We start from the raw sequence: 19,308 nt of genomic DNA, 5'->3' as shown, positions 1-19,308 counted from the left end.
GCGGATGTTTGTCTCGATGTGCCCTGCGAGTGGCTGGTGACCAGTCGAGGGTGTACCTCGCCTCCTGCCCGTTGACAGCTGGGATAGGCTCAAGCACTCGCCGTGACCCATGTGAGGATAAGCGGCTAAGAAAATGGATGGATGGATGCTACATATGCTCCGTTAATGCTGTCCGGACAAAGTGTAGTGTTTAGGGAGGCGTTCAAGAGCAATTTTGTTCCTGGCCCCTCATGCAAGGAGTCGCGGGACAACCTGAGATCAGTGAGCTGGCCTGGAAGCGGAGACGTCATTGCGTAACGGAGGAAGCTAAATTCATCCGAAGAACTCTAACTTGAGACTTGGAGGGAGGGGCAGGGGAAGTATCTTACATCATCACCGACTCAATCAGGGTGAGAGCGCCTCGTATGCTTTTTGTGCAGAACCTACCGTCGTGTTGTGCATTTAGGCGGAAACACAAAGCGTCTTGCAAAGCGTCTCTTTGAGTGTGCTCTCCGTCATGTTTGTTTGATGGACTTGGGCAAAAACGCCCTCGTGCAATATTCTGTCTGTCTAAACGTGCGAAAGTCTTTGGGCAGCTCATCTTTTTTCACAGCAGATATTGTCTTCAGAATTGTACCCAAAAAAAAAAATCTAATGCTAATACATTTGTTTCGCCGTTTGAGTCACTAAACCGAGCGCAGTGGACAAGTGGTTAGCGTGAGCATGTCTGCCTGACAGTTCGGCGGTTTTCTGTGTAGAGTTTGCGTGTTATCTCTGTGCTAGCGTGGGTTTTCTCTTTAAAAAATTAAAAATATTGTGGACACAACGACATGTTGGAACCATTCTGTTGGGTTTCATCTTTATAATCTACAAATCTCCTGTTTGCTTAAGTCACAAAAGACGCAAAGTGCCGCGGTTTTCTGTCTGCACCCGTTCTGCCGTCCACTGGATTCTAATGTTTGCACGCTGTCTGCTCATGTGCTGATTTTGAGTGGACTAACCCTAAATAGTTGACTTCCCTCTCAAATCCGCCCTTGTGCATAGTCTGCCAAAGACTTGGGCAGGTTTTCTCTTCCAGGCTCCAGAGGTTGTAAGTCAGTCTAGCACCCGGGAAGGTGAAACATAATATTCCACGTTTTGCTGACGGCTGGCTGGCGGCCCCATCGCCGACCTCTCAACGGCCGTAATCTGTCCCGACCACATTACGCTCATCTAATGAACAGGTGTTAACAATGAAAAACACTTTTGTCACTTGTAGTTTGGAAAGGTTCTGTGAATTAGGTCACAAGCTACTTTCAGTTCCATCCCCTAAACTGGCCCACTTGGGAATATTCCACATTCTCGTTGTGGCAAAAAGTAAAGTACATTTTGTCAGGCTGCGATTGTTTGTCTAACAGTCTCGAAAGACCACGCCGGTTCGTACACGCATGATGGATTCCTGCCAAGTTACATAAGACCGGTAAATCAACCGCGTCTTTTGATGGATGCAAGAAACTCAGCTGGGAGTTTGTTGACTTGAGGTGGTGTTTGAGTCACTTGATCACCGTCTCAGTGCCGGTGATCCGCAAGGTTGAAATCACCTTGTTTCTCTTGGACTGTAGAGAAGAACTCAAACGTGCCTTTCTTAGCTCTCGGATGATGAAGGCAGAGGTGACAACGTGCGTCTTTATATTGAAGCTAGAGAAGCGTATTTTTCTGCTGTATTTTTTTCATTTTTTATTTCTTGTCCAGTAACTCCCAATTGTTTGGATGATGACCCGGTAGACAAGGGCTGGAAGTTCGCTCGTGAATGTTTTTGGGTGGAACAGCTATAGCCTGTTAGCATGTTAGCATTTCTCATGCTATTCCTTCTATAATGCATTTTAAAAGGTTCCATTGATCATATTCTGGAGTTCATTCTATATCGCAACATATTGACTAATTGTGCTGCACTTCAGTTCATCATTAACATGCATTTCTAGAAAAAAAAATGCATTTTCTCTTGTTTATAGATAGTCTTCCTCAATAGTCGTTATAAAAGTGACCAGCTTTGATAGCTGCTGACTGGGAGTCCTTGAGTTCCCCTTTTTTCAGCTCAGCACAAGAGGAACAAACTGTGGCCTAACTTCTAATTATAATGCGGTCGATCTCTCCACCCGCAACAATAAACGCATTGTTAAATTTACACCACTTTTAAACATTTTATGGACGGAGCGGTTAAAACGGTTATAAACGTCCATAAACCTGCCACGGTCCGCTATTACGATTGAAAGGTCCCACCGTACGTTTTGACAGGGCAACAAATCAAATCTCGGTAATGCAATGCGATGTTTCGTCTGACCCCTTGCTTGCTTTTTGAGACAGTGACCCAATAATTTTGTGTCTTTGGTCGTTCAACTGCACATTTGTTTTGTTAGCACGAGGATCGCCTAGCACCACCGCAAATATGGCAGCACGCTATTGTTGTCACCTGGACTCTAAACTGGATCATAGAGATAAATGAGTCAGATATGATGTGGCGCACAAACGTATATGAGGTCAACCCAACAACGTTGGGCTGTGCTTCTGTTTGTGTTCGTTGGCGTCAGATTGCTTATTGTTTCGCGTGTCAATAAGGGATTACTTGAGCCTGTCATGTGTTTGTTTCGGGGATAAAAGTGTTTTCAATATAGAGCGGTCTGACACAACATTTGGTCAACTTGTTGGCAGGTATGAAGAATGCTGTAGTCAGTTTTGCAAAAAAAAAAAAAACTACTCGAATTTGTGGACGACTTCCAATACTTGGGGTCAACAATCCAGAGCAATGGTGAGTGTGGTGAGGAAGTGAAGAAACGGGTCCAAGTGGGATGGAACAGTCGCCGGAAGGTGTCTGGTGTTCTATGTGGCAGAAGAGTCTCCGCTAGGATGAAGCGCAAAGTTTATCAAAGAGTGGCGAGGCTGGCCATGATGTGCGGCTTAGAGACGGTGCCCCTGAAGAAACAACAGGAAGCAGAACTGGAGGTAGCAGAAATGAAGATGTTGAGGTTCTCGCTTGGTGTGGACAGATTGGATAGGATTAGAAATGAGCTCATTCGAGCGACAGCCAAAGTTAGATGTTTTGGACACAAGGTCAGAGAGAGCAGACTTCGGTGGTTTGGACATGTCCAGAGGCGAGAGCGTGAGTATATCGGTAGAAGAAGAACATTGTATGAGGCAAATGATTCTTGAGCCATCTCTACTTCTTGCTACATCATCTTTAAAAGTTGACCAGATTGCTTTTCTCCAGCAAAGCCTCACCCGCCTCCCGGTCCTGGCCCGGAAGCTTCCGTTATGCTGCCATTTGCTGTCAAGCTGATGTCCAATGCTAACTGCTAATCTGCTACGAGCTAATGGCAGCTACACCTCTGCTAACAGCACTCACAACATACTCAACATTTTAATTAGTTATTGTTAAGCATCTTTGGTTCCTTTGAAAGGCAATATATACGCTGTATCTAAGCTATTGTGATTGCTGATGGCCGTCATATCTTTCCTTTGCTCGGGACGCGTATAGAAAAATGCTGCTCAGACTTGCTGTGCTCAATCCCGAGCCTCCAACAACAACAAAGTGTGCGTTTCAGTTGCATCGTAACGACATGCAAAGTCGTCGATCACGATTGTGTTTCCAGTCCAAGGCAAATTGCTATCAGTGAGGCAGAAAGGGGGGAAAATAGGGTGTAATTATTAAGTCGTTTTCACGAGATCGTATCCACTGGTAAGAAAAAAAAAGAAAGGAACATTGTTTCTTTCTGTCCTGTAAATATTCAGTGTCTGATCGCAGCAATTAATCATTTGAACAAGAGGGGTGGGGGGGGGGAGGACATTTTTTCAAGGGAATGGACATTTAAACCTGATTAGAACTGCCTTTCCCAAGGTCTCCATTTTAGGAAATCACTCATCAGGGTTTAACCTCCCCGACTCTCCTCAATGTCCAGCAAGAGTACACTGATGGTCCATATAGATAACCTTTTTGGGTAAAAATCATCAAGCCGGTGACAAGTTGGGCTACTGGTTAGGACATTTGCCTCACAGTTTTGAGGACTTGGGTTCAAATCTGGCCTTGTGATTGTTTTCTCCCACTTCCTGTGTGGGTTTTCCCCAGCTCCTCTGGGTTCCTCCCACATTCCAAAAGCATGCATGCTAGGTTAATTGAAGACTCTCAATTGCCTGGGGGTGTGAATCTGAGCGGTCAAAGTGGTGGAATGTCAGGGTGTACCCCAGCTTTTCGTCCGGAGTCGGATGGCACGGGCTCCAGCGTGACCGCGGCCCTAGTGAGGATAATCTCGGTGGGTCAATGGATATATTGGAATAATAATTTTGCTGTGGTTTAATGAGTCTTGTTAAAGGAACCCTCTAGGCCGGTAGAGTGCCAGCTCGCTAGCCCACGGACCGGTTTCTGGAGCATCCAACAAGTCCCCGCCCCGCTCAGTTTTGTGTCATGTGTGGTTCCACATTCCAGCAGTATACAAGCACTAAGCTAGTTTGTAAGAATGAGATCAGTTACCCCAGTTTTCCGTAGGATTTTGTTATATTTATGGCCTGGAAAGTTTTTCATGCAAATATAGCAACTTGGCTGGTGCATTAGCAAAGTGATGTACGAAGGCGCGTTCCGACTACAAATTCAGGCTACGTCGGCGCTATGGGAACAGAACTCGCGAGGGCTCCCCTTGTCTCAGCGAGAGTTCCGTTTGAAGTCGTGTCGGGGTTTTGCCGCGATTCGTCATCAGGAACCTAAATGCCGTTTGCGAGGCAGCTGCGCAGATTTGATGGACTCTCTGCAAGCCAGTGATGAAATTGTAACGAAGCTCGTCACTTTTGGATCGTAAGGGCTTTGCTGCACAGGGGAAGATAGATGCTAATCGCTTTCACATGACCACGGCATTTTGTGTTTACTGACCTCGTGGCACTTCCCCACAGCCCAACTGGATGGATCTTGGAATTTCGTCACAATGCAATCATTTCCATCCTAAATGCTCACAACATCTTTTCCCCAGTGCCTCTTCTGTCTCTTCCTTCATAAGCCCCCTTCCCTTTTTAGGCAACACCCCTCTGCTCCACCCTGCTCTGCTTTTTCATGACAGATGACATCACCGAATAGCTCCTCTAGGTGTTGTCCTGAATTGCCAACCCCTCCTCCCCAGACATGCATACTTAGCGTAAATCCCCGCATGGGCGCCGTTTAATGCAGACGGCCTTGTTGAGGTCTTCTCTAAACTGTCCGACCTCCCACTCTGTCCGTAAAGCTCTTAAACCCGCTGTACCAGGCCAAGGAACAGAGAGAACCGGGACAAATTTGGCGCTTCTAAAACTTTCCAACACATTATATTGATATTCGAAAGATTAAATGGGCTCCGCTAGGCCCCAACAATAAGCTAATTCCTAAGAACCAGAAATCAAATTATTAGAAACTGTGATGCAATGTATTTTTACATAGTAGTTAATGTATTCAAATACAGTAAAGCCTCGGTTCCCGAACGTCCCCTTTTTGGAGCAAATCGTTTTTCGAATGAAAATTTCAAGATTTTTTTGGCTTCTCTTTTTGAACGAAAATCAGTACTCGAACGCCCCCGACAAAACCCGGAAATAACATATTGCGCGCGGCCAGACCAGCTGACCCACGACCCGCTTTGTTGTGAATTCCCACGCTGCCTAAAAACCCGGAAATAACATAATGCTCGCGGCGCAAGCAGTTGACCCACGCACGACGCGTTTTGTTATTGTCTATTCGAACGCCCCCTGAAAACAAAACGGAAATGACATAATGCGAACGGCGCAACCAGTGCACTTTTGTTGTTCTGTATAACGCAGCCTCTGTACACAGACGTGTCCAGGTAGTAACTGTTGTTTTTATTCTTATCGAGGACTTGCGTATTAAACCCCAATCATGGCTCCAAAGTTGCCTACAAGTTGCTTGGTTCGTTATTTTGCACTTTTGTTGATAAAAACGTTCACAAGGCAGGGGGACGAGTCACTACAGATACGGCAATGCACTCCCAGCCTAACGTACTCTACAACTAAAGCATACATTTTAAGCAAAAAATGAAAATCTCTTGAATAATTTTAGGATATAAAGTATTTAAACTATACATGTATTTCTACTACACAGTTTATTATCAAGAAAAGCCAAACAAATGCTTTAAAGGGCTTCATTTTTTTTAGGCTTGGAACGCATTATTTCTTTTTCCATTCATTGTAATGGGAAACATCGATTCGGTTTTCGAACAAATCACTTCTCGAACCGTTTTCTGGAACGGATTGTGGTTGAGAACCGAGGCATCACTGTATTGATTAAAATATACTATTACCTCCAGCAAGGATAATTAGTTCTTTTAATATCCGAATGCTAGCTTCATATTTCTGTGGGTATTTTTGTATTCAATTTTGTTGAGTCACTCATCACTGATGGCATATACTTTACTTTCAATAATCTATTAATAATATGATTGTTAATGATAGGACTATAATTGTTTATTTTGTAAAAATAAAATATTTGTAGATAATTATTTAAATGAAAATCTTCTTAATCCTTATACATTTAAAATAGAAAAAAAAAACCCATCAGATTCAGACAAAATTTCAATTTCAAATCGTGTAATTTGATGTTGATCTATTATAAACTATCCAATGTAGTCTATTTTTAATTTGTTGAGACACTCATAAATCTGCATGTTGTTCTTTGTCGACGATTGTTGCCGTCCCTCGACTTTGGCGTAATCTAATTTTCTCCGCGTCGGTATTTGTTGCGGAAAAGAAAAGATGAAACCACCACGCCGGCTCTTCACTTTGTCGTGACGCAAAGTTGTCGTTTTGCTTCGTGCTCGTCGACGAAACGGGTTCTTCCAGTTTGCGGTTGTTTGCTCAGAACGTTCATCAAGGGTGGAGCGAGTCTCCATTGTTTTATTTTTTGTTTTGTTTTTTTTAAATGATTTCCCCAGATGGAAAGCTCAACGAAAGTAAGCGTTGACCTGGTCCGGTATGAGCTCTCCTACTGGAACTGAGTTTTTCCTCTCGAGATCGAAAAACTCTTAAGAGCACTTCATCATTTTAGGGTTAGGGTTAATCTCACTTAATCTTCTCTTTGTTTCCCCACATCTACTCGAGCCAAGCAATGGCTTTAGGCTTTTGTTTAACATGTCAGCATAGAAGTAGGCCATTATTATAAATCATCCCAGACCTGTTTTGGATGGGAACCTGATGAAGTGGACATTTCTGTATGTCACGTGTTCTCTGATCTTCGCATACCAAAGTGAATCTTTATAAAATTTTATAAACCCACTTTAAAAATTGATGGTCAATTTCCACTTCATTTTTGTCCCTCCCTTTTTTTTTTAAAATCAATTTCTGTTTAATTTCCAGTGTATTTTTAGGTTCATTTCATATTATTATTTTTTTTGTCAGGGTCGAGTGTGGTAACATCACTTGAGTGAATGTTTGATCTTATTTTATTGACATACAGAGAAGATAAATTTGAAGTTTAATTCTCATAGAAAGATTCCATCCATTTTATCAGCTTTATTTATTTATTTTTTTTTATGACGAACAGTCATTAAATAATATCCAAATTGAGTTTTAGTGTCTTAAACTGATATGTTCCGCTTGTTTTTAATCCAAATATAACTTTGAAAAAAATGTTCTATCGGTCAGAGGGCCTTTTTTAGCAAACAACTTTGAGCTGGATCCGATCCAGATTTTTTTGCGGCTGGCAGCGTGCCGCATTCTATTCATTTTGACGACACCAAACCCATGATTATGATGATGAATTTTGTTTTCCCCAAGTGTCATGCATTTGCGTCATGGCTTAATTTCACCAAGTAACAACAATGACACATTTGAAGACATACGTGATATAAATAAACACCTGTATCGGTAAAGCAAGACTTTCACGTGATGTGAACGTGACGAGAAAATAGACGTGTATTTTTTTTGGGGGGGGGTATAGGGAGGATTTTGTCTGGCACCTGCAGACTGAACGTGTCTTTGTCTTGTTTGGTCGTCTGGACTCTTAATAGAAAGTCTGCGTGGGTCAAATAAGAATGTTGCACCTTGCTGAGTGCGTGAGCGCGTGTCGTGATCGCACCTTTGACGCCGCAGTGTTCGGTGTTGAAGATGCAAACACGCGTTGAAGTGTAAATGCCAAACACTTCAAATTTGCCATATTTACTTTGCCACGTTTGTGCCTTTGCAGGACTTAACGAGATCTAAAAATGTCAACCGTAATGGCAAGTCCAGAAGTTATCTGTTTGCTGTTAAGATGATAAGAGTGCTAATAATAAGATGGCCGTGCTTGCTTGTAGACACTCTTTGCTGAGGAAGTAATTGAGTTCAAGCAGTTTTTATCAGCGGCTGGCCGGAGATGAGCTTGCCTCTTTGTGATAAAAGTGAGCGAGGGAAGAGAGTCTTCCATTTTACAAAGGCAGACCGTCTCTTTGAACGTTTGAAATTCAAATTCCAAGTGGAGTTATTGTAGGCTGAAATGTCAACATTCTGAGGCCGATGACTGGCAATGGCTTAGGTGGTGTTTTCATTTGGTATCCGTGCATTTTGTATTCATCTTATCCTCGAAAGCTTATCTGGTACATAAATGTAGCAAGTTACTATGTGTGGTCATGGTGAAATGAAGTCACATGTCACTAGTAGTGCATTGAATTCGTGAAAGGGAATCATGTGACACAAATCTCTCTGATGAAACAAAATGGGTCGCATAAGCAATCGTCAATACTTGCCGATCATAATACAAGTAGCGAGCAGACTCTAGCTCAATGTAACAAAATGAAAAATACCGAAGGTGTTACTAGTTGCCTCTGCTGGGAACCCTAATATCCCCCCCCCCCCTTCCCCTCCTATCCTAAAGGGGAAAAACCTAAAGCAGACGTGTGAGGCCGAGAGCCGCCAACATGCCACTCATCTCGTGGCCTTAATATCCTATCATGCCAATTTTAGCAAGCGTTTGAGGAACTTGATCAATCACATCAATCACGCCCGGCGCTTTTGAACGACGCACTCGTGCAGTTGCCACGTTGAAATGATCAGAATTGGATCGGGAATGTCTGTCTGTGAGGACGGTACTTGTTCGGAGGCCGACTAATGCCCGGCGGTTGTTTGGGAAGGAAAAACCAAAAACAAATAAACAAACCTTCCAGACACAGAGGAACACGCTAACCCAGAACTGAAGTCGTGTTTGTTATGTGAACATAAAGACGGCTGGAATATTCTATGTTTAAATGTATATTAGATGTTGTGTTTTTATTTTAGCCATCCATCCATTTTCTGAGCTGCTTATCCTCACAAGAGTCACGGGCGGGGTGAAGCCTATCCCAGCTGTCATCAGAGGCGGGGTACATTATATTCTGGATAGTGTTATTTCGAGTTTTTATTTTAATTTAAATTTTAATTTAATTTCTTTTTTTTTTAGTTTAGCTAATTTTTTGAATTTAAATTTTAATTCAAAAACCATATTTTACTTTGTATATAGAAATTAAAGTATTGTACTTAAAATATTGTTAATAATTAATACCCATTTTATACATTACCTAAAAAATGTTTCTCATTAAATGTAATTAATGTCATTTATTTTATTTTATTTGCACAAAATGAAGAGTTATTTTAGTTTTGAAATACAGTTTCAATTGTTGTAGAAATCAAAATGTATGTAATTATTTTTAAATCGCTTGGGTTGAGGGTTATGAATTATTTACTATTCATGATATTGAGAAATACATGTTTTATTTTTTAAATTGTATAAAGTGTAAAATTTAACAACACCTCATACAACGTTTAATTGCATATTTTGTTTAAAATGTAAATACCATTTTAATTTGGCATATAAAATGCCATATTCATGTATTTTAATAAATTATGAGGTACAATATAAAATTCATATTGTTGAATAAATATGTAGTTTTTAGTTTTTTTTATTTTAATTGAGAAAAATACAAACTGCATTGATTAAACTTGAATCTAAGTTTTTTTATTATTATTTTAATTTTTGTTCATACAGAGTGCTAATTACGCTGGGGGACAAATGCATTCGTGGCATATGGGCCGTGAAAATGGAAGATGAGAAAATGGCCTCGCAGCTCCCAATTCGTCGACACCCCTTAAGATTCCACGCTGGAGACCGAGTGGGAGGCTCTTTCAGCGACTTTGTGCACATCTTCTTTTTTTCTCATGCGCGTTACATAAACCCGTTCTGAATCCCTTTTTTTATGTTCTTTTGTGTTGTTACGCGGCTGCTGACCCGCAGCTAGAGCGTGCACATTCAAATGAACCGGCTTCTTTTGCACGTGCAGTTTTTGACTTCAAACTGCACGGCATCATACAAAGAGATATTTCTAATTCCTTTGTTTGTTTGTTTGACACAAGAGGGATGAATTATCTGATGCATAATAGCTAGCCTGCTGCAGCCAGCACTGTTGACATAGCTGAACTCCTACAGCAGGTGTTTGACTTTTCAGAGAGCGATAAAGCTTTCCGCGTACTGATTCCAGCTTTTTAAAGGGGAAATCCAGTGGTTTGCATCAACAATGTATCCAGTAGGTCAAGTAATATGTACTCTATCTTGACAATGTGACGTGAATTCCTCTCTCATTTAATAGTGTTTGAGAAGGTTTTTATCAACAATTACGAATTTTCAGGGGGGCTTCTTCCAAACAGATCCTTGAGTGGCTCTCCGCCGCTCGCTTGATCGAGAAGACGGAGGGATACTTCCGTACGCAGGAGCTCGGCTAGGGAGGGAGCTTACGGCTCCGCCGCTCAGCGACATTGTTTACAGCCACAGGTTCAAATCTGTATGGAAGTATTCCTCCGTCGTCCTGATCAACCGAGCGGCTGAGCCGCTCACGGGTGTGTATGGAAGTATTCCTCCGTCTTCCCGATCAACCGAGTAGCGGAGAGCCGCTCACGGGTGTGTGTGGAAGTATTCCTCCGTCTTCCCGATCAACCGAGTGGCGGAAAGCCACTCACAGCTGTCCCGCTCACGGATCTTCCCGATCAACTGAGCGGCGGAGAGCCGCTCTCGGCTATGCGGTTCACAGATGTGTATGTAAGTATTCCTCCGTCTTCCCGATCAACCAAGCAGCGGAGAGCCGCTCACGGCTGTGCCGTTCATGGATGTGGATGGAGGTATTCCTCCGTCTAACCGATCCACTGAGCATCCGAGCCACTCACGGCCGTGCCTCTCACGGATGTGTTTGGAAGTATTCCTCCGTCTTCTCGATCAACCGAGCGGCGGAGAGCTGCTCACGGCTGTGCCGTTCATGGATGTGTATGGCGGTATTCCTCCGTCTAACCAATCAACTGAGAATCCAAGCCACTCGCGGCCATGCCGCTCACGGGTGTATATGGAAATATTCCTCCGTTTTCCCAATCAACTGAGTGTCCGAGCCACTCACGGTCGTGCCGCTCACAACTGTGTGTGGAAGTATTCCTCCGTCTTCCCTATCAACCGAGTGGCGGAGAGCCGCTCACGGATGTGTATGGAAGTATTCCTCCGTCTTCCCGATCAACCAATACTCCTGTTTCTTCATCAGATGAGGATAAATCCGAGAAATCAGCGCTGGGCATAATGGTGTCCCATGTAATCCAGCGTTTGGAACGGCACATAACACGTCACATAAGGCCACGTAGGTCATGTGACTCGCGAAAATGGCAGCTCCCCTGAAAATTCGTAATTGTCGATAGAAATCTTCTCAAAACTCTATTAAATGAGAGGATTTAACATCACGTTGTCAAGATAGATTACATATTACATGACCTACTGGATCCATTGTTAATGCAAACCACTGGATTACCCCGTTAAGCATCAGTCTCTGCACAATTTGGGTAAAGCTTTGTCGCGCCGAATCGAGGTTTCTAGGTTTGTTATCCGTTCCTATGAAATTGTTTGCAACTTTGAAAGTGAACTTTTCTTAACCCCAATGGAAACCGTATTAAGGAGCGGAACATCAATGTGCCTCTGTGTCCCCGCAGACAGTGAGACACTACCAAGCGATGTGTCCAACGTCAGTTCCATCTCTTCCCGAATGACGTACCAGACAGAAAGGAGGCATAGACGGCAACCGTTGATGAGCAAATTCGAGCTGTACGAAGAAGACCAGGATGACGACAACCACGACGAGCAGCAGTGGGCTGACCACATTCCCCAAAACTCTCAAAACCTGCGGCTGTGCTCCGAGCTCCGCAGGCACCAGGACGACGAGCTGCACGTTCACGCCGTGCACGGCGAGCACGTGCGCCTGATGGATCCTCACACGGTGGTGACCCTGAACCACGAGGGCCCGCCCAAGACGCTGATCTTCACCAATCGGCCTTTGGGGTGCTCTGAGAGCGTCTTCGTCATGGTGCAGACCGCCGGGCCCGGTTCGCTGGTTTATGGCGTGACGGCCTGCGACCCGAGCACTCTGCGCTCCCGAGACCTGCCGAGCGACCTCGGGTGGCTGCTGAACCGCGTGGAGTTCTGGGCCGTCGGGCATCTGTCCGCGCCGCTGTCCGACAAAGAGATCCTGGGCTTCGAGGTCAACGCTGACGGCGAAGTCCTCATTAGCAGCAATGGCGTCAACCTCGGGGTGCACCTGTGCGTGGACAACACCAGACCGCTCTGGATGTTCTTCGCTCCTCAAAATAACATCAAGCAACTCAAGATTTTTGGTATGTTCACTTTTTCCTCACATTTTTTCCTCAAAAGTTGAAAAGCGGTGAGAAGTTTTCATGGGAAGTTAAAGGGGAACTTTCCCCCTCCTCCCCCCATACGGATGTACTGTACTGTGCTGTACTGGAGATTCAGTTCCTCACTCGACTTCTCAGTATAGGAGCACTATGAGTCATCACCCGCGTTAATGTTCTTATTAGCCAATGTGCATATGGAGTTTCCCACTGTATGTTAGCATTAAGCTAGCGGAGGATATCTCGTCTCTTTTAAAATTCTCTTTGTTTTATGTTTAGTTTGACATTCGCCTTTAGCTCAGCGTGGCAATAAAAAGCTTGAACCCTTTTTTTGGAATCATATTTATGAATTGTATCTGTCAAACACGCACCTGCCACCACTCTGAATGAGCTGCAGGTATTAAATGCCCCTTTGGGGGAGTCCAATTAGAGGACCATTACAATCGTCAAGTCTACTTGAGATAAAAGCGTGTACAGTGAAGAAAATAAGTATTTGAACACCCTGCTGTATTGCAAGTTCTCCCACTTAGAAATCATTGAGGGGTCTGAAATTATCATCGTAGGTGCATGACCAGGGTGAGAGAGATCATCGAAAAAGAAATAACCACACATCACAATTTCGGTTTATTTCTGTGATACAGTTGTAAATAAGTATTTGAACACCTGAGAAAACCAATGTTAATATTTGGTACAGTCGCCTTTTGTTTGCAATTACAGAGGTCAAACGTTTCCTGTAGTTGTTCACCAGGTTTGCACACACTGCAGGAGGGATTTTGGCCCAGTCCTCCACACAGATCTTCTCTAGATCAGACGGGTTTCTGGGCTGTCGCTGAGAAACTCGGGGTTTTAGCTCCCTACAAAGATTTTCTTTTGGGTTTAGGTCTGGATACTGGAACCTTTATGTGGCAGCCGTGTGGAGTTGTACAATTTAGTCTCTGGTGCCTTTGGACAGCTCTTTGGTCTTGGCCATGTTACAGGTTTCATTCGTACTGATTTTATGGGGTAGGGAGATGTCTTTATGCAGCTAACGACCTCACACAGGTGCATCTGATTCAGGATAATCCATGGAGGTGGACTTTTAAAGGCGGACTAACAGGTCTTTGAGGGTCAGAATTCTAGCTTATAGGCAGGTGTTCAAATATTTATTTGCAGCTGTATCACACACATAATTGTTAAAAAAAATCAAACACTGTGATTTCTGGATTTTTCTTTTTCGATGATCTCTCTCACAGTGGTCATGCACCTACGATGAAAATTTCAGATCCCTCCAAGATTTCTAAGTGGGAGAAATTGCAAAATAGCGGGGTGTTCAAATACTTATTTTCTTCACTGGATAAAGTTTGCACTTGCAAATCTAACACAAAAAATAATCAGAATAATCTGAATGACCGCTTGGATTTGGGTCACTCGTATCTCACGGCACCACTGTAGAGTTATGATGCTGTAAATCGACTATTACAGAACGCTTTACGGTTCCTTTTTTTTCCACTGCAAATCTTTCATCCACATCACAATATGTCGAGCCCAAAATAATATTTACCGTTTTTTTTTTCTGGTTTTAGTCATTCATCAGTGCTTTAGGATGTCATTTCTGCCAAGCTCGGGCTCCCCTGCTGCCACCGGTATTATTTACCAGGAGGGGGGTAGCTCATAATAGCTCCTTACGATGCCCACCGTATGTATTATTAAATGTAATTGCACCGCGCTTGGAGACGCCTGACGTCCACCCACTGAGCGTCCCGCCCCCCAAAACCCCCCAGCGGGACCTCACTCCTCTCCGCTTCCTCCGTCCTTGCCTCCCGCCTCCGCTCTTCAGGCTCATCCTGTGAGACGTTTTCGCACTCCTGCTATAGGAAAGAGGCGGGGAGGGGGGGGGGCGACTGGGGGGGGGGGGAACGCATCTCCACTCAGCATCACGCTGTGGGACTGGCAACGGCCGGTTGCCGTGGGAACGTTTCGCCACCGAGGCGAGTGACAGTTCTGTCGTGGTCGGGTGTCGCGGAGCCTGTGGAACGCAACAGATGGGACGCTGTTGCTTGCGTGCGCTACTTCTTGCGATCTTCTTAAGATTGGATCCGTTTAATGCAAAATATTAATATGAATAAAATAAAATAACTTAATAATTCTTGACATTGGGCAAGCTCACAGATGTTGTTTTTTTTTTTTTTTTTTTTAAGCCGGGGGGTGCGATCGGTGCTTAAAGCTGTGGTTTATCAATAATTTTGGAAATTTTACTGCTCAACGTAAAAATGTGTAATGTAAAAATATTGCGTTACGGCCATTGTGCGGCACCATGTTACCGAGAAACTATGCCGATACCGTGTGGCGTCACTGTCACTATGGTGAAGTGGAGGGAGGGGTTTTAATTCGGTCCGGCCATAGCCTTGTCTAATAGAAAAAAAAAGTCTTGCTGCCATCTTGTGGCATCTATTGGGATTTTTTTGAACATTTTGGGCGGGATGTGAGTTGCTCACAGATTTTTTTACTATTCTAGTAGTAGGCAGGTGGAACGGTGGATCAGCTGGAAAAGCGTTGGCCTCACAGCTCTGAGGACCCGGGTTCGATCCCGGCCCCGCCCGTGTGGAGCTTGCATGTTCTCCCCGTGCCTGCGTGGGTTTCCTCCGGGCACTCCGGTTTCCTCCCAAATCCCAAAAATGTGCAACATTAATTGGACACTAAATTGCGCCTAGGTGTGATTGTGAGTGCGACTTGTCTGTCTCTATGTCCCCTGCGATTGGCCGGCGACCAGTTCAGGGTGTACCCCGCCTCCTGCCCGTTGACAGGCGGGATAGGCTCCAGCACTCCCTGCGACCCTCGTGAGGTTAAGCAGCAAAGAAAATGAATGGATGGATGGATAGTAGTAGGCAAAAGAATCACTGCCTATCTACAGTTCAGTTGTATTTAACTTTGATGCTTGATACATTTTTATTTCATGTTTAAGAAGTGTTTTTTTTAACATTTATTTAGGTACAAATGTTATTTAAATTATGTGCAACATATTTTAATGGAATCACTGTTTATTCTATCTTTTACGGTATGATTGACAGAATTTTGTTGCACTGGCTTTCCATAAAAATGTTTTGAAAAAAAAAACATAAATAAAACCTTTGGTCAACGGATTTCTCTACTATGCCACTGCATTTGAATCTTGGTCATGATGGTGGTACTTGGACTGCAAATAATGTTTTTCGGTAGTACCCGGAATAAAATGTTTGCGGTGGTATGTTGGTATTTTTGTTGTGCGCGTCCTTGCTCTGTCGTGATAAAATATGTTTTGTATTTTCAGGCTTGTCTTCACACTCAGATGTCCAAGGCCCGCCGGGATCACCCTTGTCCACACCCAACACGCCCACAGAGCCCGACGTGACCTCCGACAGACTCCCCTACTCTCAGCAGGCTTCCTTCACAGGTTTGTCCCTTCTGTCTCGTCCGTCTTCTATCGCACTTGTCCTCAGGGGTCTGTCCCCGCGGGGGTCACCTCAGGCGGGAGGTCGGATCAGTCTTCAGCCAGCCATTCGCAGGGCACGTACAGACGCTTGCATTCGTGTCTATGGAGAATTTAGAATCTTCACTGAACTTAACATGCACGCTTTTGGAATGTGGGAGGAGACCCTGAGGAAATCAAGCACAGAACCTGAAAACTGTGAGACATGCTCACTACAGCTGTCACTATTGACCGAAAAATCAAACAACAATTGCCGCTGTCCCACCCCCACAACCACAAGGGACCTTTCCGATGTCGACCTTAAGCTCCGCCCCCTTAGCCATGTCCCACAAGCTTCCAAAATGGAGATTGAACAGAACATGTTTGAAGTCGATTCTCTATCGCGTATTCCAGATAATATTGGGGTATGTTTTTTGCCATATGTGTCAGACTCAACTATTTCACGTGAGGATATGTACACGGAATTAAGATTTTGGACGGAGCAGGAGCATCTGAGGACCATTTTCTTTGTAACATGAACGTTTCCAAGCGCACGCTACTGACCACCAGCATTGCTTGTGGGACAAAATGGCGAGAGGGGCGTGGCAAGCCAGGGGTTAACACAATGCGGCTATCTGATTGGCTATTATTGTACGAGTGATTGACAGGTCGGAAAGGTCCATTATTACAAAATACGAATCACCCAACAAATTCAAATTTTATTTTTCACCACTAAGATATATTTTATTATGAGCGATGGAGTTCAATCCTTAACCTGCATATGTTGGTACTGAGTGAATTTGAGACCTCAAAATGCTGAATGCGAAATGGTTATAGCATTAGCATGCTAGCGATTAGCATTTTAGGTCACAGGTGTCAAACTCAAGGCCCGGGGGCCAAATCTGGCCCGCCCCATGATTGTATGTGGCCCGTGGAGGCAAATCATGTGGATCAACTTCCATAATGCTTTGTTCAAATCTGCACCAAAATTTCAAATTGTCATATCATAAATGATAACGTTGAGCTATTACAAGCATTTTTTTGTGTTACCAAACAACAATAGTTATAAAACCTTGACTTCTGATTTCAAAATTAGTTCATAAATTTTATATGTAAATATGATGAGGCGGTTCAATATTTTTATCGTTTCGCAGCCATAACGGCCCAATTGAGGGGAAACCCCGTAAGTGCAATGTGGCCCGTGACAAAAAATGAGTTTTTCACCCCTGTTTTAGGTCAAGAAACGCTAACAGTGTCACTTCCTGAAGCTCCTTTATCTTATTTGGCAAAGTTTAATCTATGTCCCGGCACCCCAAACAAGTTTATGGGGAGAGCTTCTCGATGGAGCTTCGAGTGAGATATTTTTTAGTCTATTTTTGAAATCGACTGGAGCAAGGTATTCCATTCCCCACCCCAAACAAAACATTTAATATCTTATAAAAAAGCTTCAGAGCAGATTATTAAATCTTTCTTTGTAAACAAGTCTTGTGCATTTGTGACATCTGCTTTGCAGATCAACTTTTTTCTCGAAAAACTGTTGAAATCTGTTGGAGTTTTTTGTTCTGTTTTTTTTTTTTTTTTAATTCTTTTTAAGTCCAAACGTTGTCTTTCCAGGATGGGGTTCTCGGTCCCGTTCCTACGATGGCGAAGTGACTTCCATGTAACTTTTAGGAATGTTGCTCCATGCTTGAAATGGGGTAAAACCTGTCGTCATCCTTTTGAAAAAGGGACCCCGTTTTCTGTGTGAGATGAACCAGAACCGCGACGTAGACTTGTTTGCACATGAGGTGAAATATTCTCCAAGCTAATAGCGAGCATCGGCGTGATGTTGAGCTGGAGCCCAAATCATAGACGACGAAGCCAGATGTAAACATGAGGCCTCGTCGACTGCTAACGCGTGTAATTACCTTCTCGGATTGATGACCGTATACGGACATAAGCGTGAAGAAAAGGCAAAAATGGAGATTCCGAAGTGAATGGAGCGCTGAGATAAAATGTTGCGGTTTGGTTCATGACTACTTCCTGGTTCACTGTTACTGTATGTGTTTTTGTTCATGACTACTTCCTGGTTCCCTAAGAATGACATCATTGTTGGTGACTGCGATTTTGACTTTTGTTTTTTGTTTTTTTTTTAATCCAAATGTCTGTCTTATATTTTCAGGCTCGATGCTCTCAGAGAATTTAGTCCGGTTGCTCCTGAGTTCAGCAACAACTACTCCCACCAATCCCCACGGCAGTATGTCTACGAGAACGCACTTCCGCTTCAGCGCTTCTTCCCTCTCAGGTTTGCCCGACGCCTCAAAGAGATTCTCCTCGATGTGGTTTTCATATTTAGATTCAATGTGTGGGAAATTGCGCTTCGAAGCGGCGGACATCTGTCGAAGCGGAACTAAACCCTTGATCCCAAAACCTCCAAAATGTGCATTTATCATCTTATGTACTTTATCTGATGTTGCTGACTTATATCTACAAACTTTTTATTTGAAAAGCAAAAATTATTAAAACCCTCTATCGGGGGCTAAACCCTGGTCTACAGAGTGCACCCGATTATAAGCCGCACCCAGTACATTTGTAAAGGAAGGCCGTGCTAATGCTAACGCTAAAACTAGCGCCGCCGCGCTAACAAGGCCAATTAAAAAAAAAAAAAAAAAACAAGGTACTGGTAAAAATCACTGAGACACAGAAGTAACACGCTAGCGCACCGCTAACAGGGCTGGACCGGTAAAAGTCACTTCCTCGGCACATATATTCCACCGGTCTCAACTCTTACCTTTTCCGCTCGAGTGCCCCCTTGCGGCCGTTAGGAAAAAAAAAATGCACAAATTAGCAGCATCACCGCATAAACCGCGGGGTTGAAAAGCGTGTGGAAAAAAGTGGCATCTTATAGGCCGGTATTTACGGTACCTGTGATTTTAATTTCTCGTCATAGCAAATCGTTCTTCCCTGTTGAAATGAGTTGCAATGCAAATAATCTGTTCCAGTCTGCCCTCATCCAAAAAAAAAAAAAAGCGCCGTTTAAAAAAAAAACCCACAAATTTAAATTCATTACAACGCACAAAGCAACACACAAAGCAAATCGTTTTTCCCTGAGTCGCAATGCAAATAATCCGTTCCAGTCTGCCCTCATCCAAAAAAAACAAACATCACTGTTTAAAAAAAAACCAAAACAACACACATTTCAACTCATTACAACACACTTGTACATACTCACGTTTCAAAGTATTATTTAGCGCAAAGGTGTCAAATTC

At 43.6% G+C, this 19,308-nt stretch overlaps 1 protein-coding gene across 2 annotated transcripts in view; it reads left to right on the top strand.

Annotated features, from left to right (window-relative positions):
* neurl1ab (neuralized E3 ubiquitin protein ligase 1Ab) overlaps positions 1 to 19,308 on the top strand; it is a 40,514-nt gene that overhangs the window by 15,527 nt on the left and 5,679 nt on the right. For both annotated transcript variants that reach the window (XM_061836780.1, XM_061836781.1), the window contains exons 4-6: positions 11,944 to 12,621; positions 15,923 to 16,045; positions 18,222 to 18,344. In XM_061836780.1, the coding sequence (XP_061692764.1) occupies positions 11,944 to 12,621; positions 15,923 to 16,045; positions 18,222 to 18,344 (924 nt within the window). The remainder of the gene's footprint in view (positions 1 to 11,943; positions 12,622 to 15,922; positions 16,046 to 18,221; positions 18,345 to 19,308) is intronic.

The sequence above is a fragment of the Syngnathoides biaculeatus genome, chromosome 12 (assembly GCF_019802595.1).
Source record: "Syngnathoides biaculeatus isolate LvHL_M chromosome 12, ASM1980259v1, whole genome shotgun sequence".
Lineage (NCBI taxonomy): Eukaryota > Metazoa > Chordata > Actinopteri > Syngnathiformes > Syngnathidae > Syngnathoides > Syngnathoides biaculeatus.
This window is presented reverse-complemented; position numbering and strand designations above follow the sequence as displayed.